Raw genomic sequence first — 21954 nt, 5'->3', positions numbered from 1 at the left:
GTGAGCGATCGTAGCGAGCTAGGAGCGCCTGTGTATTGGCAATGCGCCATATGTTTGCCGCCTGGGCTGCAATCCTTTTGCCGGAGGTCTCTAGCACCTTGGACTCTTTGTCCGGGGGAGGAGCATCACCAGTTGTCTGCGAGTGTGCCCGTTTGCGAGCATTAGCAACTACGATGGAGTCCAGAGGCAACTGGCCTCTAATGTACGTAGGGTCCCCAGGTGCTGGCTTGTATTTTTTCTCGATCCTGGGGTTTATTACCCGTGCCCTGGTGGTTTCTTTGAAAATGTCCTTTGCTGGCTTGAGGACACCTTTCAACATGGGCAGAGTCCTTACAGTCCTCTCTGAGGATGCGAAAGTGTCCACCAAGAAATCGTCCTCGATTGTGTCTGAGTGGAGTTGCACTCCATGATTGGCTGCGGCACGTTCAATGAGGGCGTTGAATGCAGCAGTGTCCTCTGTGGGAGACGTTTTTGCGCCATAAAGCTGCGTGTCCTGTGTATCCATAGCGGCACCTGGGTCTACAGCGTCATCCCAAGCTTGATCAGGGTCCTGCTGGCCTTCAGGGTCCATATCCCTGGGGTAGGTGGTGTCGTCACCCATGTAGTCCTCTAATGCGTCCGTGTCGGAGTGCGTCGGACAGAAGGACTGTGGATCTGGGTAAGAGGTGTGGAGGCGTTCATAAAGAACTGGTTCCGATTCTGCCGGCAGTTTTTGCTTTAGCGGGATCCTGTAAGAGTCCAAAGCCTGCTCGGAAGTGATCTTCCGCTTTCGGAGCATGAGCCTGCTGGTGTCGGCGTTGATGAAGTGGGACGGTGATGTCCCAGTAGGAGAGTGTTCAGTAGATGGGGACCTTGTCTGGGTGACACGTGTTCTGATCTCGAATAGTTTCGGCGCCGTGGATGGCGGCAAACCAAAGGTGATGTTGGTTGGTGCCGAAGGTGCCTTTTGAGCCTTTTTCGGCTCGGAGCCCGACGTGGCCTGGAGGGCTGCCTTTTCTCTGATGCGTTGCAAGGACGCTGCAACTTGTCGCACCTGGAACGCCGACGGTTCTTTGGCGCCGAGTGGTTCTGTAGAGGTAGGTGTGGACTTCTTTGGAGCCACAGGGTCATCGAGTCGAGGAGAGGTAGTAGCTGTCGACGGCGTCGATGATTGGACCGTAGTCGCTGCTTTCGAGGTGGATTGCGATGCAGCGGCCATTTTAACCTTGGTGGTCGGTGCCGATTGTTTCGGTGCCGGGGGCCGAGGCGCTTTGGCGGTACCGATGGCCTTTCTCTTTGGGTCGGCGCCGACATCGGCTGCAGCGAGTTCGGCACCGAAGTCTCTTTTGGTGCGGTCGGAGCCGACGGTTTTGGCTGGCGTCGAAGGTGTGGTGGTCCTCGAGCCGACCAGTGTTAGTTTCACTTTTGGTTTCTGTTGAACCGGTGCGACGATTGGTTTCGGTTTCGTGGAAGGGAAACCAGTCTTTTTGGGTAATAATGGCTCTCGCTGGATGTCCGAGGCCGGGCCAGAGGGCGGGGCCGAAGAACTGCGGGATTGATCTTGGGTAAGGCCTGAAGGCGATCCCTCGACCGGAGCCGTAGACTGACGCACTGGGATATCCTCCGTTTGGACGGGTAGGCCCTGCTCGTCACCGGAGCTACCTTCTTCGGCCCCTAAGGCCTCATCGTAGTCTCCTACCTCATCGTCGGCTTCTTCCCTGTGAAAAAGCTCTTCATCTACGTCTTCCGATCTGGAACCGTGTTCGGAAGCGGGGCTGGAGGGTATGTTTTCCACGCTTTCAACATCTTCGTCCTCGGTGCTGAAGATGTTGGTCGGGCCGGTGCCGCTTGCTGCGCTTCAAGTCTCGCGGCTCGTCGATTCCGGAGAGTCTTCTTGGATCTGAATCGGGCACAGGCCATACATTTCGATTCGTCGTGATCCGGTGAGAGGCATTTGTTGCACACCGGGTGGACGTCGATATGTGGATATTTCGCGTGGCAAACAGGACACCGCTTGAATGGGGTCCTCGATTCCATCGTCGATGTAGGGTCGATGGTCGGATATAATGGATCCGAAAAAGTTGTTAAAGTCGCTAAACTAGCAAGTAAACTGTCGATACCGATCGGGAACAGTACAGACGAAAACTAAAGGCCTTTTGGCCTGAAAACTAAATTTTCCTAACTTGAGTCAAGATAAGCACATCCGAACCCAATGGCGGAAAAAAATAATCTGAGGATGGAGAGGATGCCCATGCGCACTGTGGTCCAGGGGAGGAGTCACCTATCTCAGGATACTTCGAAGACTCTTCCAGGACAACAACGTGCAAACATCCGGACCCAACACTAGGCGGCGATCTATGCACAGATATGAATTCAGCAGCCCACATGCCTCGAACTCAAGCATTCAAACAAACTGGTGAGGAACTGTGGTTCCTGTTCTCAGAAAAGCCTGATAATATTGAATCCTTTCTGATGTGCTTTGACCCAGTCAGGGAGGAATCAGTCTTTAATCTTTGACAGCAAAGTTCTGATCCTTTAACTGATTGTCATGTAGTGTGCACTACACGGAAATCTGGCAAACATTCCGCCTCTTACAAACAGTTCTCCCTTCACCTTTATGTTTTTGAACCACCCTTTATCACAAAACGACAATCCAGAAGCACCCCAATTCTCAGTCTTGCTGGGGGTGCCAGTAGAATGCAAGATAAAACTGCCGGAGTAAACTTTTCTGGTATGCAAAAAATGCCACTGTCAGCATTTTATTAACAATTGAGGGTGCTGATCTGAAGTTGTAAGGCACAACACTGACTTAACTTAGCACCCCCAGAGAGCACGCAATGGTGAGAAATGGATACATCCCACAGGTCTACAGAAAATCTGTATGATGTTGGTTTCTGCTAATTGCTATCAAATAGATTCTTAAATTTACTTTGTAAATAGCAGGAAATGTGTCTCATAATTACGCATTGTGTGCCAAATGTGGGTTACCTCCTCATGGATATCAACTTCCTATGCAGATAAAGGCTTCAAACCCTGAGTGGCGGATGCCGGTCTCAAGATAGCCATATACAAACTAAAATCATTTGACAATGTTGCAGCCACTACTGTATTTACCAGTATCTTCTTAAGAATCTAGGTTACTTGCACCCTGGAGGTATTGTATACTACAGGCTATAACACCACCTTCACAACCTATGGCAGAGCACTTTTCCTCAACAAAGAAACAGCGACCAGGTCAGTTCCCATACCACACCTTCAGTTCCCAGTGCTGCTCAAGGTTTTGACTTTGAAGCATCAGGGACATTTTCTATAAGCACAGAAAGAGAGAGCACATAATGAGTTTCATATCCATCTGACAAATGTGATACCACTGCCAGGGCCTGACTGACCTACCAGGACCATGCGTTTTTATGAGCTGGCAGGGTGGAGGCCGGTTTTAACTGAGACTGGGGACGGTTTTCTTGCCAATTGCAGCAGTTCTAAATGAACAATGCAAAAACAAATGATAAAAATATCCTTTAAGCATGCTTTAAAACCATTTTTTTTGCATGGTTTATTTTGAAGTACTGCAAGTACAACATGGCCAGCACTGACAAGTCCCCAGCGGCAAAACTGGCCCCCACCCTTACAGTCCACCGTAATGCTGGGTAGCCAGTCACGCCGTGGCCACTGTCCCAAATCAGCTTTGGAGAACACACAGTATCAGGTCAGAGAGGTTAAGATGATCCTTCCAATGTGTCCTCATGATCAAAATGTCAGCATTAAATGACTTAAAAATGAGCTGTAGTTGACCTTGCTGACGCTCTCGTCTGAATTCGGGTGGGACTCCAAGCCCTCACTATGCCTGTTACCCCCATTAGATCCCAAATATACCAACATATACCAATCCAGAGGAGTTGCCTTCCTTTATTCTTTTTTAATTGAGTAGTGCCTGATTCGGTAGAACAGGAATTCTCCAAGGTTTCAAACTCTTCTTATGTTTCTTTTATGCTGATCCAGTGACAGTCCCAGTACCCGTGAGCTGGTGCTAACTCGTCTTAGCCTTAAGGTCCTAGAGTGCCAGGCTTTCAAGGTATATTCAACACGAGCATAGCACTGTTGGCGGTCTAGTTCAACAACCACACACAAGATATGGAACTCCTGGGTCCACCATTAATTTATGAGCATTGGTTTGAACTCTTGACAGCAGAAAGCCGTTTGCCCCATGTCATAAATGCCAAAACAACACATGTGATCTTACATTACCATTGGACCTCGCACCCTTAGCACTCACAAATTCTAACACACAGGGGCTGGATCGGGCAGAGTGGTGCTTTTATGGCCTTGGAGCTGTAACATTCTGTTGGCTTTGTACAATGTCATTGTAACATCTCCGAAGCAAGAAAACATCTTCTCTGAGCAACATTACAGCTCAACAGACAGAATCTAGACCTGCTTTCTATTGGCATGGGAGAACACGGGTAGACACTTGAAAACCGGTTTGGTGTGCTTTCCTGATTTTCCATGTGACTCACTTTTTGTTTTGAAATATTACATTTTATCCACTTATGGCTACTTTATATGTTTCTAAAAGTTCCAAGCAAGTTAAAGTGTCTAAGGGAGAACATTACAAATTCGGGGACGGGGGGAACATCATATAGCCAAGTTACTGAACATTTATGACCATTTACTTCATATGGCTGCCGTGAAATAGCGGCAGTCCAGGAATGAGACGAGCCAAGTAAAAATGTGTGCTAAATATGACAATATAGAAGGGATAGCTGCTGTGAATAAGAATAGCCTCTTGTACATAGAGGGTGAAGGGATTGTCCCTGGCTCCACCTGGAGAAATCTAATTCTCGTCTCTCTCTCTCGGTACTTTATTTCAGTTACAAATTTTAAAAAGCTGTACATAAATTAAACACGCAGTATCACACAATTCATTGTAATAATAACAATGATGCACAACATAGGACAGGAGGGAAGAAAAGCTCAACAGAAAATTTGCATCAAGCAAAGACCAGTGACAAAAACCTAGAAAACGGTTGACTATGCCATCCGACTATGCTAGCAACACTCCTGAGAGCTAGTGGGCCTGGTGTCATGGAGAAAAAACCCTCGTCCCCAAGCATAAGTGCATGACAATCAATCAGTGATAATGCAGCAACTGTATAAGGCACAAAAGGCGTTAATAAAATGCAATAAAAGATTTCAGAAAGAACATTCGAGATATAAGCTAATATGTCTATGCTGGAAAAAAATATAAATATTCTCAATAAAACATCTATTCAAAGACCCCAGCATGTATTAACACAAATTAAAAGTCTTTGTCTTTAGTCTTTCTAATTAAATACACAATTTGCAAAAATCTGCTCCGGCCAAAGACCATATGAAGCCAAGTATTGGTCAAAAATAATCGGAGTGCTGTTTGGAAAGTACGAAAACCATGGGTGAGGCACAAAGGTCTTATCCATTTGCATCTGTGTTTTACACTTGTTGGACAGAAAAACACAACATGTTCAATGTTTTCAACAGCATTATTGGTGCACAGCTCGCACAAAGCAGCATTGTTAGAGCCATTAACCCACTAAGCTGTGTGCAGGGACATAGTCAATTATGGTTGAATAGAATTTATATATACTTCATACGTAGAAAATTGCTTATGAAGAATGAACCTATTAATGGAGGAGACCAGAGAAATGAGTTTGTGCAGGGCGAGATGAATATATTCCCAAAATGCTGCTTTGAGAACCCCTTTGGGCTTTGGGTGATTGTACAGGGGTTATCCCATAGATCGTCTAGGCCCAATTTCCAGAAACATTGGCAAATGTGCTGGAACGACTGAAGGTTGCTGATACCAGCTGCTGACAGAATCCCCTTTAAGGCTTCTCTGTATACGTCCAGTTCCTCAGTAGCCTGCAACCTAGTCTAAAATAAAGGAGGTCGCAGGACAGCACAGAACTCAATCTGTTTGAGAGGGATGTCCATAAAAAGGGGAATTAAGGGGGTTCTTTAGGGAGAAAACTTAAAGCTCTTATAAAGTTTTTTCTTCAACAGTTAGATGGGTAACAGAAGAGTGTCCCGTATTTCAGCCCCATACAGTGCGGCAGTTTGGCCTTTAGGTCAGTAGACCTCAACATCTGGTGAAATGACCATGGATCGGGCTGTCTTAAAGAATTTCATAATGGCAGCTGCTTTGTGGGTGAGATTGGCCTTGCTCTTCTCTAGATGCGGGCACCATCAGAGTGAATCATCGAGCTTAATTCCCAGATACTCTGAACTAGCTACTATATCTAGGACTTTGTCTTCCAGTCTGATTTTCTCCCTATACATTTTACATGGGTTGAAGATCATTATCTTTGACTGTGAGGTGCTTATTTCCAGACCCTTCCGAGTACAATTTTGATTGAAAGGAGGCCAATACCTTTTCCAGGCCCTCAGGGGTCTGGGAAATCGAGATGGTATCATCGGCGAACAACAGTGCTAGGATGGTTAGCAGATTTAACTTGGGGAATCATTGAGGTAACCATTGCGATGGTCAATTATATTACTTATGTATAATGAGAAAAGCATTGGGGCCAGAGCACATCCATGCCTCACCCCCCCCCCCCCCCCCTCCTGACCGGAATGAGTTCTGACAGTTCACCATTACTGTCCCATTTGACCTGGGCGTAATTGCCCATTGGGAGACTCTCCATGATGTTAAGAAGGGAAGGTAGAATGCCCATGGACTGAAGTGTTCACCATAGGAGAGATCTTGGAACAAGATCAAATGCAGCTCTAAGGTCAAAAAGGACAATATATAGATCAGGCTTCTCCAACGAGTAACTTGTGATCTACGGGTAGCTCTCCAGCTACCTGTAAGTAGCTCTCCTGTGTGCATCCAATCCTACTGAATCACAACATTTTGCTTGGTTGAATTCATATATGTATGCCAAAACTGTAGTCAAGGCAAAAATGTGTGTATTTGCAGAATTCATAAGCTGATGTTTTAAGAAAAATGGTTGAATTTCCAAAATATATTTAAAGCTGATTTTTGAGTGGTAAATCATGCTGCGAGACTTATTACTAATATTATTACTTTCATACCAGGGGCACTGGATCTGTGGCTGGCATATATAAGATACATAGAGGCATTCCAAACTGACAAAGCACTTTTTACCATTAATATTGGCAACCCTGACTAATGCACTGAGGTGATCCGATCGCTGCAGGTAATCTTGCATATGGTGGTCACTAATGTAATGCGGTCACTATTACAACACTAATAATAGTAGTTTGTGATGATTTTCATTGAACATAAGTAGTTCTTATACAAAAGGTTGGGGACCACTGATATAGATCATCTTTGGTTAGCTTAGTGTACTTCCATAAGATCAGTGTCAATGGGAAGACCTGATCGACTGTCCCTATTCTGGCTCTAAAATCTGCTTGAAAGCGTGACGAAGGAATATGCTACTTACCAGTATGCATCTGTTCTTGGCATGTAGAGCTGCAGAGTTGTACACTTAGCATAGGTCGCCATCTGGTGTTGGGCCCGGATGTTTGCAGTTTGTTTTTCTTCTTGGACAGTCTTTGGAAGTCACGAGTTTGGTGACTCCTTCTTCGGTCCGTACTGCGCATGGGCTTCGGCTCCATCCTCAGATTGTTTTTCGCCAACAGGGAAATGATGGAGCGTAGTAATAACAGTGAGAAACCCATGTGTTGTATCTAAATAAGATGTACTGGAACGGATACAGGTAGCCGGGGAGGCGGGTGGGCGTGTACAACTCTGCAGCTCTACATGCCAAGAACAGATGCATACTGGTAAGTAGCATATTCCGTTCGAGGCATATGAGCTGCAGATTGTACACTTAGCATAGATTATATAGCAGTACCCAACCTTAGCCGCGACCACCGGTATCCGTTGCAGCTGTTTGAAAAAGTGTCTTTAGTACAGCCTGGCCCACCCTAGCTTGCTGCTTGGAATGCACATCTACACAGTAGTGTTTTGTGAAGGTGTGCGGTGTAGACCATGTGGCTGCCTTGCAGATGTCATCTAAGGGTATATTCCCTAGAAAAGCCATAGAAGCCTCTAACTTTCTTGTAGAGTGGGCTTTAGGGGGAACAGATAATGTTCTCTTTGCCTTTTGATAGCAAATTTGTATGCATTTTACAATCCACCTAGCTATCCCTGATTTTGAAATGGGGTTGCCTTTATGTGGTGGAGAGAAGGAAACGAACAATTGTTTAGTCTTCCTGAAGGGTTGCGTTCTTTGTATGTAGTATAGTAACGCCCTTTTTACATCAAGTGTGTGTAAGGCCCTTTCTGCAACAGATTGGGGTTGCGAAAAGAAGACAGGTAATTCCACTGATTGATTGAGGTGGAAGGGGGAAATGACTTTGGGCAGAAACTTCGGATTTGTGCGAAGTAGGACCTTGCTGTGATGCATTTGTATGTAGGGTTCCTGTATGGTGAACGCTTGTATTTCACCAACCCTTCTAAGGGAAGTGATAGCTACAAGGAAAGCTGTTTTCCAGGTGAGAAACTGTAGCTCACATTTGTGCATTGGTTCGAAGGGCGGACCCATTAGTCGTGTAAGAACTAAATTTAGATTCCATACAGGGGAAGGTGGTGCCCTGGGAGGAATTACTCGTTTAAGGCCTTCCATGAAGGCTTTAATAGCGGGCACTCTGAAGAGTGATAAATGCTGCCTGTTTTGTAGATAAGCAGCGATCGCTGCTAGGTGTAGGCGTATGGATGAATATGCCAGGTTACACCTGTGAAGATGGAGCAGATAGCATATGATGTGCTGTATGGATGCATCTAGGGGGTTGATTGTATTGTTACGGCAGTAAATTACAAATCTTTTCCACTTTGCGGCATAGCATGCTCTAGTGGTAGGACGTCTGGCTTCCATGATGATGTTCATGCAATCAGGGGGAAGATTAAGGTATCCGAATTCTAAGATTTCAGGAGCCAGATCGCCAGGTTGAGCTGAGCTGGGTCCGGGTGCCTGATTTCTCCATGGTTCTGGGTTAGGAGGCATGGGGAAAGGTGCAGTTTTTGATGTGGTACCACTGATAGTTGTAGTAGCGTGGTGTACCACGGCTGCCTGGCCCATGTTGGAGCTACCAGAATGAGTGTGAGGGAGTGCTGTTGTAGCTTCCTGACCACTAATGGAATTAGTGGGAGAGGTGGAAAGGCGTATGCAAATCTGCCTGACCAGTTCATCCATATCGCATTGCCCTTGGACAATGGGTGTGGGTATCTGGCGGCGAAGCTTGGGCATTTTTTGTTTTCGTGGGTGGCGAAGAGGTCTATTTGAGGATGCCCCACTGTTTGAAGAATGGGTGAAGAACTTGTGGATGCAGTTCCCATTCGTGTAGTTGTTGCGTTTGTCTGCTGAGCAGATCTGCTATGGTGTTTTGTACTCCTGGAACGTGCTGTGCCAGGAGAAAGATGTTTTGGGGAATTGCCCATCTCCATATGCTCTGGGCTAAGCGGGAGAGCTGGGGAGAGTGTGTCCCCCCCTGTTTTTGTATATAATACATCGCAGTCATGTTGTCTGTGCGAATGAGGACTGCTTTGCCCGAAATTTGTTTTTGGAAAGATTTTAGGGCTAGAAAGATCGCCAAGAGCTCCAGATGGTTGATGTGGAGCGATTTTTGCTGTGGCGTCCATAGACCTTGCATTGTGAGGTGTAGGAGGTGCGCTCCCCAGCCGGAGAGCGATGCGTCCGCTGTTAGAATCACCTGAGGAACCGGGTCCAGGAACGGCCGTCCTTTGGAAAGGTTTGTGGTGTTCCACCACTGCAGAGAGTGATGTGTGCGGCCGTCCACCAACACCAGATCCGTCAGCTGACCCTGGGCCTGGTTCCACTGTTGTGCTAGGCACTCTTGAAGTGGACGCATGTGGAGTCTTGCATGGGGCACTATAAATATGCAAGACGCCATCATTCCTATGAGCTTCATGAACACTCTTGCTGGAAGAGAGTGTTGGGGAAGGAATGTTTTGCGTAAGGCTTGAATGCTTGTGATTCTGGCTGAGTTTGGATAGGCAATACCTTTGGAGGTGTCTATAGTGGCCCCGAGATATTGCTTTGTGTGAGATGGTATGAGGTGGGACTTTTGGTAGTTCACCGTGAAGCCTAGCTGGTGGAGCAGTTGGATGGTGCTGTTTGTATGTTGCACACATTGGTGGTAGGACGTGGCTTTTATCAGCCAGTCGTCTAAGTAAGGGAAGACGTGAATGTGTTGACGTCTGAGGTGTGCTGCTACTACTGCTAGGCATTTGGTAAACACTCGTGGTGCAGTGGTGACCCCGAAGGGGAGAACCGTGAATTGGTAATGTTGCCCGTCCACCACGAACCTGAGGTATTTCCTGTGAGAGGGGTGTATTGGAATGTGAAAGTATGCGTCTTTCAGATCCAAGGTTGTGAGAAAGTCTCCCTGGCAGAGGAGTGGGAGGACTTGTTGTAGAGTGACCATGTGAAAATGGTCTGAGTGTATGTAGGCATTTAGAGGCCGGAGGTCCAGAATGGGTCTGAGGGTCTCGTCTCTCTTTGGTATTAAGAAATATAGAGAGTAGACCCCTAGATTTCGTTGGTTGACGGGGACCTGCTCTATAGCATGTTTTTGCAGGAGTGAAAGTACCTCTTGTTTGAGCAGTGTGGAATGTTCTTGAGACATTGGACGGTGCCTTGGTGGGATATTGGGTGGGGTAGATGTTAGCTCTAGACAGTACCCTGACCGAATGATTTGGGTCACCCATTTGTCCGATGTTATGGACTCCCATACGTGGATAAAGTTTTGTAGTCTGCCCCCGACCGGAGTGGAATGGTCTGGGGGGAGCGGAGGGGAGTCATTGTGCGGGGGGGGTGGCAGAACGGGTGTTGTTGGTTTTGCCCCTGCCCTTATTGTTGTTACCCCTGAAACCACCTCTCTGATTGCCCTTTGAAAAGGTATTTTGAGGAGGGGACTTGTAGGAGGTAGAGGCGTTATCGGTGGAGGAGCCTCTGCCTGTGCCACGAAAGGACGAGCGTCGAAAGGAACGTTTGGAGGCTTGTGTTTGGAGTGCCCCCATAGACTTTGCTGTGTCTGTGTCTTTCTTCATCTTTTCGAGCGCTTCGTCTACCTTTGGCCCAAAGAGTGTTTCCTGGTCAAAGGGGTGATTGAGTATGGATGCCTGGACTTCAGGCTTGAACCCTGAGATCCTGAGCCAGGCGTGGCGGCGAAGCAGGACACTGGTATTTATGGCCCTAGAAGCAGTGTCGGCTGCATCGAGGGCACACTTAATGGAGGTGTTTGTAATTAGTTTACCCTCCTGTATGAGGTCATGAGCCTTGTGCTTGTATTTTTCTGGAAGGTGCTGCATAAGAGCCTCTAGTTCGTCATAGTGTGCTCTATCATATCGCGCAAGCAGTGCTTGTGTGTTTGCAATGCGCCACATGTTTGCAGCTTGGGAGGCGGTGCGTTTACCAGACGCGTCCAGAAGTTTAGATTCCTTGTCTGGCGGTGGGGCATCTCCTGAGGATTGGGAGTTAGCCCGCTTTCTAGCTGTGGAGACAACTAGGGAATCTAGGGGAGCAGGGCCCTTGATGTAAGCAGGGTCTGTGGGTGCCGCCTTGTACTTCTTCTCTATTCTAGGGTTCAGTACTCTGGCTCTGACAGGGTCTTTGAACACCTCTGTAGCGTGCTTGGTGACACCCTTAAGCATGGGTAAAATGGAAGTAGATTTGTCTTGTATATCAAATGTATCCAGTAGGAAGTCTTCTTCTACTGGTTCACTGTGCATGTCCACCCCATGGTAGTGTGCTGCTCTCTGCACTAAATGATGAAACCCTAAGGAGTCCTCTGGAGGAGACGGCCTTGATGGGTATAGGTCGTCCTGAGGTACATTGGGTATATCAGGGTTATTGTAATCCTCCCATGGATCTGGGGTCCCTGGTGGAGTGGGATCCATTGGGGCGTCCGCCGGGTAATTGTCCGGGTCCCCATCATCCGGATCTGGGGATGGGGCCGGATCGTAGTGAGGTAAAGGTGGCGGAGACCTGTGAGGTGGAGGCGGTGGAGGAGGTGGAGGGGGTAGGGGAGGCGGTGGTGGGGAGGGCACTCTGAGGGGAGAAGTAGCAGAGTCCTTCCTTTTGGGTGGAGGAGGAGGAGCCGGAGCATCAAGGCGTCTTTTCTTGGTAGTTAAAGTCAAAAGCCCAGTCTTTGGATCTTTGGACAAAGTCTTTTGTAAAGGGTCTGGTGTAAACAGAGCCAACGGTGTCGAGTCGTCTGTCGGCACCGGTGATTTTGGAACCGGGGGTTTCGATGGTCTGTGTGCGCCATGCTTTTTTGAGGTCTCCGGGTGTTTCGGCGTCGAATGATGTTTCGGCGCCGGAGCGTCGGTGCCGACAGATTTGTGTTTGTGTTTGGTCGGCACCGAGTGTCCAGGCTTCGGCACCGGTGGTTTCGGAGTCGAGCTGGATTTTGCAGTCTTCGGTGCCGGATGCTGTTTTTCGGCACCGGGTGTCGGCTGGCTCGATCCCGAGCTGCCATGAGACTTTGGGTGCTTCGACACCGGGCCCGAAGGTGGGGTGATCGAAGTTTTGGTTTTGGTTTTGCCCAGGCCGGCAGGCGAGGGAGTAACCTGAGTCTCTTTGGTTTTCGGCGCGGGGGTGGGAGGGGGCATAGTACTCACGGCCCGCTGCGCTGGTGTAACGTCCTCCACGTCGGAGTCGTCGGCCTCGGAAGCGCTGACGACGTCTTCCTCCTGCTCGGTGTGTGTTTGCCCCGAAGCTTCGGCGTCGTCTCCGAAGATGTCCGGTGGAGCTGCAGAGGATGAGTGCGCCATGGTGCGTCGAGCTCTTCGATCTCGGATGGTCTTCTTCGATCGAAAAGACTTGCAGGCGGGGCAGTCTCTAGCCTCGTGTTCCGGAGAGAGGCAAAGGTTACACACCTGATGGAGGTCGGTGTGGGGAAATTTAGACCCACATTTTGGGCACTTTTTGAACGGAGTCCTTTCCATCGGCCGGGACCGGAGTCGCGGAGGGCCCGAAGGCCGGTGTCGATGTACGGGATGGAGAAAAGTGCCGCTTCGAGAGATGAAGATGATGAAGGAACTCGAAGAATCGAGGATTTTCCGTCGAGGCTGGAACCGTAGAAGTTCGAAGCCGGAGCACGAAGTATCACATCCGAGCCCGATGGCGGAAAAAACACAATCTGAGGATGGAGCCGAAGCCCATGCGCAGTACGGACCGAAGGAGGAGTCACCAAACTCGTGACTTCCAAAGACTGTCCAAGAAGAAAAACAAACTGCAAACATCCGGGCCCAACACCAGATGGCGACCTATGCTAAGTGTACAATCTGCAGCTCATATGCCTCGAACATGTTGTTTTGCAGCATCCAATCTTCCAATTAATTAAGGACCCAGCAAGCAAAAACCTTTTGAAGATTATCTAAAAGGCTTATGAGCCTATAGTTAGAGAGAAAACCTTTGTCCGTTTTCTTATAAACTGGTATTATTTTGGCCCCTAATAGGTATATGGAACGTGGTCACATGCAATGACAGAGTTGGACAACATGTTAATGTAAGGTACCCAAATTGTTGGTCCCGATGGAATAAATCTCCCGGTATTTTATCAGGCCCAGGCGCCTTACCTTTTTTACGTTTTTTTTTTTTAAAGAGTTTTATATAGTGCAAACTTGACCCGAGAAGTCGGGTATCAGAGCGCTTTACATGAGCACCAGTTTTGTTGCAGATGGACACATTAATTTGTGTTAGGCACGGGGAGATTAAGTGATTTGCCCAGAATCACAGGATGTCGAGCATCATTGCCGAGACTCAAACCCAGTTCCACAGCTTCAAAGTCGACTGCTCTAGCCGTAAGGCTACATACTCTCACCACCTACCTGGTTTTAAACTCTCTGTGGCAGCCAGGGTTTGGGTCATGTAGAAAAAGCCAGTGTGCAGAGAATGTGAAAGATTATCAACTACTACAGAGTGGACAATGCCTTGGGGGCAGTGACCATGGTGATTCTACCACAGAGTATAGGGGTGCAAAATGATCGCAGTCAGACCTAGCATCTACTTTAAAGCCATTAATTTTGTGCCAGATAGAAATATACAATAAAAAATAATCAGTCAGGCTAATATTCAAGTCTGTTGTGAAAGAAGGTGATCAATGCTGGTCCAACAAGGACCTACCATTACAGGCACCCAGGCCGTGGGAAAAAGTCAAAGAAGTTAGTTGACCAGCTGCGACCATGTGGGAAATGCATGCTGAGTCAATAGTAGGAAAACCCCTCTGTTCATCTTCCTCATCTGGTATGAGTCTCATACATTCTAGGGGCTCAAACATGATATTAAAACCACCCCCTATCAGGATAGGAAACATTTCCCCACCTTTTGGCTAAGTAGTGATCCACAGTTACAAGCATGGGAGGCTTCTTATGTCTCACTAGGGGGGCGGTTACACAGATTACATGTGTGAAGGGTTTCTTGTCCAATTCCCTCAAGGGAAATACACAATTTTTATAATTACATTGTGCGTTACATTGTGGGAAGATCTTTACCCAGACCAATAGACCTCCAGAGGCTCTGCCAGAGAGGGACGGCACAGCGGCAGTGAAAAAAGTAAAACAGCCTGGGCAGAAAGCAGGTTGAGTTAGCGAAGTTTCTTAAAAAAGGCATATATGAAAATTGTTCACATAAGTGAGCCAATCTGGGTCGCTTAGTTTATAGTGAAGACCAGCTACATTCCAGCAGAGCAGCCTTTGGGGAGTGCCTCACACACCTTAGTGTTTGTAGTAAAACTTAAAAAAAAATGGGAGCAGGGGTTGGGGGTGGGAGGGTGTGATGTTAATATGGAGAAAGTTGGACCCCTGTGTGATATGAACACCTGCTTGAGTTCTGATCTAGACTCGTGGCCAGGTGAATGGGGCAGGACGTTAAACTTATCTAACTGTTGATGGGGGACGGAGTCAGCTAGCTGGAGGAGACCCTATTGTCTACCATGTGCTTCAACTTAAGCATTAATGAGTCAGTCAAAATCCTTTAAGCCTCCCAGCGGCGCAAAATGATTAAATACTCTTACAGGTTTTTGGGACTGGTGTCTTATCTCCATACGGGAGTCACCAGCCCCAGACAAAGGGCATGCAATAGGGTTTGATTAAAAAAAATGAACAAACACCACAAGGAGATCCCCCCGGCGATCCTGACCCGAGATCCGGTGACCCCTGACCTGACTAAAGTGTCCAAACGACGCCTGCAGCCTCAATTCAGGAGACCCCCCCTTCCGCGACCAGAGCAGGTAAGAACATCCGACATCCAAAGGCACCCCTGCACTCGACGCCCCACGGCCTTGTGTGTCCAACCCAGTGGTGCCTAACCATTCCTCTACATCCCAACTTACCTGTCGAAGTGATGGTCACTCCTGGAAGATCTTCGTCCCCGAGCCTGCAGTGTTTCTTTGTCCCGGAGAATCTCCATTGAAATCATAAGGGCACCCGACCTCATAACAGGACCCTGCACCCGGCTGCCCTAGCGCCGCTGAGGGTGCCCCTTTGGTGCTAACTTGGTCCCCAACTTGCCCTGAACTTAACCCTCGGAGCTTTGCTCCCACAACCCCGTGGCCTGCTTGCCAGCTGCCACCAACCAGAGCCCCCCTATCCTCTATAGGATAACATTGAGCCTCAACACTCTGCACCCGGCCGCCCTAGTGCCACTGGTTGTGCAACAACAGTGCATCACTGACCCTGGGAGACCCCTCAGTCTAACCCCAGAAGCCTAACTCAGAAGACTGATTACTTACCTCGAGACCGATAAATCACTTTTCCTTATAGGATAACATTGACACTTTTTCTCCCAAAATGTTTCTAAGTGTCGACTTCTGAAAATTAAGAATATTCCTTAAAAATCGCACAAATAACCTAACCGAATTTTCTCAACTGTTTGCAGGAAAGGTCCCAGTGATGAACCCAGGTGACCAGCACTGAGTAAGAAAAGTAACTAAAAAGTAACTTACCTGTGAACTGAATTTCCTTCCGTAGGATAACATTGGGGATTCCTTGTGAAAACGTTTTTAAGTGTCAACTTTTGAAATACAAGAATATTCTTTAAAAATCATACAAACTGTGAAGACTTAATTACTTACCTGTTTTAAGTAGATGTCCCAGTGCTGAATCTAAGAGTTCAGCACTGGATTACAAAAGTAACTCAAAAGTAACTTACCTGCTAAGTGAATTTCCTCCCATAGGATAACATTGGTGATTCTATGTGAAAAAGTGTCAACTTTTGGAATGCAATAATATTCCTTAAAAATTGTACCTTTAACCAAAACGCATTTACTCACCTGTTTTCAGGAAATGTCCCAGGGCTGAATCTAGGATCCAGTCCTGTGTTGGCAAAAGTAATCTGAAAATTAATTAACTGCATTTTTCTTAAAAAGCCCATTCATTTGAATGTACTATACCTGCAATGTGTTGCAAACTGCTTACTTAAAACTGTAACCAAAACCAGTACAAGTCATACTGCAATTTTGAACTGTGTCCGTACGAGTAATTTACTACTGCAAAGTATTTATATGCTTACCTGTACCAGGCTTGCTTGGTTCTAGAAATAAAACAACAGTATATTTTTTATACAAAACAATTAGCCTAGAGTTCAGTTCTTGAGTGTGTGAGACCATTTGCTGACCGAGTGTGTACATCAAATGCTTTACACTGTCCTCTGATACTGCCTTACTGCTCGACCAAGCTACCATTTTAGAGAGTAAGGTTCTATCTAAATTTAACCTCTGCCAAACCTTTGGAGACCCTAGGACTCTATGCACACCGTACCTCACTTTGGTGCAGTACATATAGAGCCAGTTTCTTACAATAACTACATACAGACAGGCATCGGGTGGCGGATTAATACTGTCACAAAACGTTTCCCGTAAGGGCACAGCTGTGGTAGTGGCTGTTTCTCTATGACCCCCCATGCCAGCAGTCTCAGTCTGTTAGCGCTAGTACTGGCCTTGTTCCCTACTTGTTCCAAAGAGGCTTGTGAGCTTCAATAGTCGGGAAAGGAGGTGGGAGCCAAGACAGTGGCTCTGGACGAACACTGGACCCTGCAGGACAACCCTCAAAAGCCAGGCCTGAACGTGGGTGACAAGTAGGACCGGACAAACAGAAGGAACAACTGGGGTGGGAAGGATTCAAAAAACGCCTCCCTATGCCCCTGGTGTCCTCTCCTAGGGCCGAAAATGTAACTACCTCTTTCTCAAGCGCTCCTATTTGCTCAAGTAGAGGGCTAATGGAAGACTTAAACAGAGATCTAAGTCTAACATGCAACACACCCTAGTCCATGCCCATGACCTTATCCCTATTGGACACACCAGCAATAGTAGCTTGAGTGCTTGAAGGTAGCTGGGCAGCGGTCATGCAATATGGGTTAAATGGCAGAGCTTGAGGTTCCTCAGTTCCCACTTTTCTCTTCCTCCTGACTGGTGGTTTGGAGCCTGTCCTAATGGCTGTTGACGGTGTGCTGGCTGCAGGAAGAGGACTATTGTGCTGACTACTAACATGCTGAGTGGGAGGGATGTTGGTGCCTGCAATCATAGCGGGTGACAGACAAACAACTGTCATACGGGAGACAACAGGGATGCATGCTTCCAAAGAGTTAGTAGAAGTAAGGTGGACCAAAGAAGAGTCTGCTAGGTCAAGCAACAATCGTCGCTCAGCTAGGTCTGTTTCTTTGGTGATTACACACATAGCACAGACGAGAATTGTGTCCAAAGTGGTCCCCTGTGGCTCCATAGGTTTGTTGTGGGGTACAGGTTTCTTTGTGCCCATTTTCCCAAGCAATACTAACAAATAGTGTCCAGTGATCTGAAGGGCAATAGGTAGACTTGATGTAATTGGTCTGTGTCCCCGTGTGTGCAAACTGCGTTGGTCTGTTGCCTCCTGCCAGCTGCCCCCAGAAACCTTGCCACCTAGCAATCAACGTATATAGTGCAGTGTCAAGAGATGGTTTCTGCAGCTGGCTGTCTGTCAGCTAACAACAAGCAGCCAACCTCCATCAACTCTGAAAACGGGCATTCAAGTCACCTAGAATAGTTTTATTAATGGAGACCCGAAACAGAGTATGGTCAAGAAAATCAAGGGACGCAGATGGGGCAAAATGGAGCAAGGTGGGCAAGGCAGTGCCAAACACAGCTAAACAGGCCTCTAAAGTAGTCCACCACTCTTCATCAAAAAACAGAGGTCTAAAGCGTCCAGCTTCAGGCTCCCACTCGTACCTTAGACTTTGTACGGTCTACTGCTGCCACCTGCACCACTTTTGTGACCATTTGAAGGGCACTGGTGCGACCAAAAAGGATCACAGCAAACTGAAAATGCTCCTGTCCCACTATGAACTGCAAATGGCATTGATGGGTCTGCATGACGAGGATACTGAAATATGTATCTACAGGTCTGACACCATCTATTCTCCAGGGTCGAGGGCAGCAAAGACCTGGGTTAGTGTGATAATCTAGAATTTTTACGTCTGAAGAAAGGTATTGAGAGGGTGCAGGATTGAAATGGGACAAAGGGCTGCGTTATTCTTGGGCACCTAAACGTAGCAGAAATAACGATCATGATCTACTTCTGACGACGGCACCCTCTCAATAGCCCCTTTAACCAAAAGGGCTAGCATTTCCTGCCGCAAAATGTACAGATGGTCCTCCGCCAGTCGTTGGGGGATGGTGAAAGGTATGAGTGTGACATTTCCCTTGCACACCGAATAAAATTTCATAGAAAAAATCTGGTCAAAAACCAGGGAGAAACTGCAGATTCTGATCTGGAGTTTCTCCCTGGTTTTTCACCAGATTGAGGAAAGAAAGGAATGGAACTATTGCCCGCACACTTGGATGTCCTATATGTGAAGCTCCGCCCGTCATTTCCAGAGCAGAACAGCATTGGCGCAGAGCTGCAAGGCACCACCTAGTGGTGTGCAGGAGAACTCTTGTGGAAGTTTCCACATCCAGAATGATGCCTGGGGGTGATTCTCAAGGAAAGGAATCTGCGGTTAGAAGTATCGATCAGAAGGACCCCTATCGCACCCCCTGCACCTATGTAATGGTGTTCTGTCACTCACTCAAAGTTGTGCTGTACCCAGTGTCTCTCGGGCCTATGTAGTGCTGTATGCAAATCCTGCATGAACCTTTCTCTCCAATCGGTGTCCCAAGTTGTGAAGCATTAATGCCTCCTGAAGGACATCAAATGAAGACCAGACTCGATGATTCTTTTGGCTCTAGAAAGATAACGGTACTGTGACACTGATATAGTGAATGTTTATCATAGCACATAAGTTACGAGAGTAAATCTTGTGTATGTCTCCTGTGTTACCTTTCATGTGAAATCCAGGTAAATGGGAAAAAAAGTTTGCGTACTTTATGATGGTTTAAAAAGAGAGAGTAACTAGTATTGTGTTTTAATTCAAACAGACTACAGAAAATACGAACGAACCTTGATCTAACAATGAGACTACCTGTGTACCTAAAAACCAACAATGCCGCTTGTATGCCTTCTCCCAAATACCTCTTCCCAATCACCCTTTTCCCGTCAGCGCTGAGCGCAGTCTTGAACAGGTTCAGCACTGCTGACAGGGAAATCGAATAGTAGGTGTGATGGCTTTCCCGCAGCAACATTCAGAGCTACAGGTTAGTGGTGACTCAAGACTGACATGCAGTCTCTGGGATGACCTCTCTCTATTCCCAGAGGAGGCGTGGCGTCACAATATGCCCACCGAAGGCGAGCTGGAGGGCGACCTGGTGTGGGGAAGGTGCTGTATACCCCAATGCTTATCCAGGGCACGCGCCACGGAAAGTTTATATTCCTGCTTCTCGAAGACCTTAACATGCATGCAGTCGCATTGCACGTCTTTGAGTCATGCTTGTTGCTCAGATACCATCAATAGAATAATGCAGATTTGGGAGCAGCATCTGCTTACCACAAGAGTGGTACGGATTGAAGGATGACAACTTCATAAAATGCATTTCCCTATTTCACACTGCAAAACCAGAACGTCATGGGAAATGGAAGAAGTAACCACATTTGAATCAGGAGTTCATACCACTCGGGGAAGTTGAGCGCAGTGGCTATCCACTTGAATGGCCAGAGTTCTGCTCGCATAATGAGGAGGACAGACTACATTTGGCCTGCAGCTGTTTACAATGTTATGAGCATCTCCATACATAGCATATTAGCACTGACTACTGAGGATTCCTACTTTGGTGAGGCGAATAATTCAAGCATGTAACTTTATGAAAAATCTAATGCTGAAAAAGCAACGACTAATGATTCAGTTAGACAATAGAATTGTCTTTCACATCTCTGAGGTGAATCACAAATGATTGCTGGGTATTTTTGACAATTCAGAAACGCCACAGAAGGCACTGGAAATAGAGACCATAAGTGCCTTTTACTAGTTTTTCTTACCACCAGAATAATACTGAACAAACAAGAAAGTTTGTGGAGAAACACATAAGTGAAAAATAATGGTGTTGAATGAAATAGCAAGCTGACTGTAAAAACCAGTGAAACAAATAGAAGGAAGGAGGCAGAGCGCTGTGTCAGGGATCAGAACTGAATAGACCGTACGATATAGCTGCCTATTGAGCTGTGCCATTTGAATACCATGGTCACCCCTGTCGATTTAAATAGCAGGTCATTTTTTTCTTCTTTCAGTTAGGTTATATTGCCAATCAGCACAGGTCCTTCATTTTATATTTGAAAATGTTTGAAAAAGTTTCAGAAAATTAGTTTTATGGTTATGACTGAACTATAAAAATAAAGAAAATGTGCTGAAACACACAATAGGCAATGAGTTATTCTATTAAGTTTTTATAAGATTCCGCACAGAGGCTGTGTATTGCTGAAGAATTTGATTAATATTCTCATAATGGAGAATTTAATAGTGCTTCACATGACAACATTTGCATTTACACACAATATTCCCTGTGGCTCGCATCTTACGTTGAGCTTTATAAAACAAATGAAAATGCATTTCCATAACCTTCTATAACTGACATAATTCAACGTCTCTTACCAGTGGCTCAAACTTGTCTGGTTGACTGGAGACAGACCCCACAGAGGCATTGTCTGAGAAATCTGCTTCGTTCCCGTCCACGTCCGCAGAGATGGATTTGACTCCAGACAGGAATAAATCAGAGCACACCGATTCTAAGGAGTTGCTCCTGCCGTTTGCTGCTCTGGTAGCAATGTGGGCCGTCTCAGCGGTGGCCCTGGGGGCAGTCTCTGTCACTCCTTTGAGAAGCTGAGATTTTAATATCTGGATCTCTGCTTCATACTGGCTCATCTTCTCTTGCAGATTAGCTTGCATCTCTTTCATTTCATTCTCATGTTTTTGTTGTAGCTCATGTGTTCTCCTGCATGACCAACACAACAATTTTGGAATCGATATAACAAGTAAGTTTACAGCTTCCTCTATGAAAAACAATAATATATCCTGACTACAGTGGAGAAAAGATGTCAGACACAAATTGCAAACAGAATTGAGAAGGACTTTAGTGTTGGCACCAAACAAAACAAAAAATATTAGCCAAAAGATACATTTTTGGTCAAAATGAACTCACCTTTTTGCCAGTGAATGTGTTAAAATCATATAAGACGCTAACTCTTGCCTGTAACACAGAACACTCTCAGGACAATTACATATAGCCAGGTTCAACTTCAATAACTAGGCTACAAGTTTGATTTGTTTCTCCCACCTTTGATGGGACAGAAATCTACAAACTGTAGGCAGTGCCAAGCTCTTTGGTCTATGTGTGTCTAAGTCACAGAGTTGGCACGACAAATCAGAGAGTAACTAGATATTCCATTTTAGGTTTGAAGAGGATGTCTGCTATTCCAGAAACCAAGTCTTGTTCTTACTAAGAGATTCCTGCAGGCGCAAGTGAGGGTCTCAAAATGGTTGGAATAACCCTCATGCCAGTACCAGAAGGTGGTGATTCAACTGGGTACTGCGACCATCCTGAAGCCCC

At 46.7% G+C, this 21954-nt stretch overlaps 1 protein-coding gene across 4 annotated transcripts in view; it reads right to left on the bottom strand.

Annotated features, from left to right (window-relative positions):
- CEP63 (centrosomal protein 63) overlaps positions 1-21954 on the bottom strand; it is a 395360-nt gene that overhangs the window by 5222 nt on the left and 368184 nt on the right. For all 4 annotated transcript variants that reach the window (XM_085634243.1, XM_085634242.1, XM_085634244.1 and 1 more), the window contains one exon: positions 21000-21339. In XM_085634243.1, coding sequence (XP_085490369.1) covers positions 21000-21339 — 340 coding nt within the window. The remainder of the gene's footprint in view (positions 1-20999; positions 21340-21954) is intronic.

Source organism: Triturus cristatus, chromosome 11, assembly GCF_964204655.1.
Source record: "Triturus cristatus chromosome 11, aTriCri1.1, whole genome shotgun sequence".
Lineage (NCBI taxonomy): Eukaryota > Metazoa > Chordata > Amphibia > Caudata > Salamandridae > Triturus > Triturus cristatus.
The sequence above is the reverse complement of the archived record's forward strand: the minus strand, read 5'-3'. Positions and strand labels throughout refer to the sequence as shown.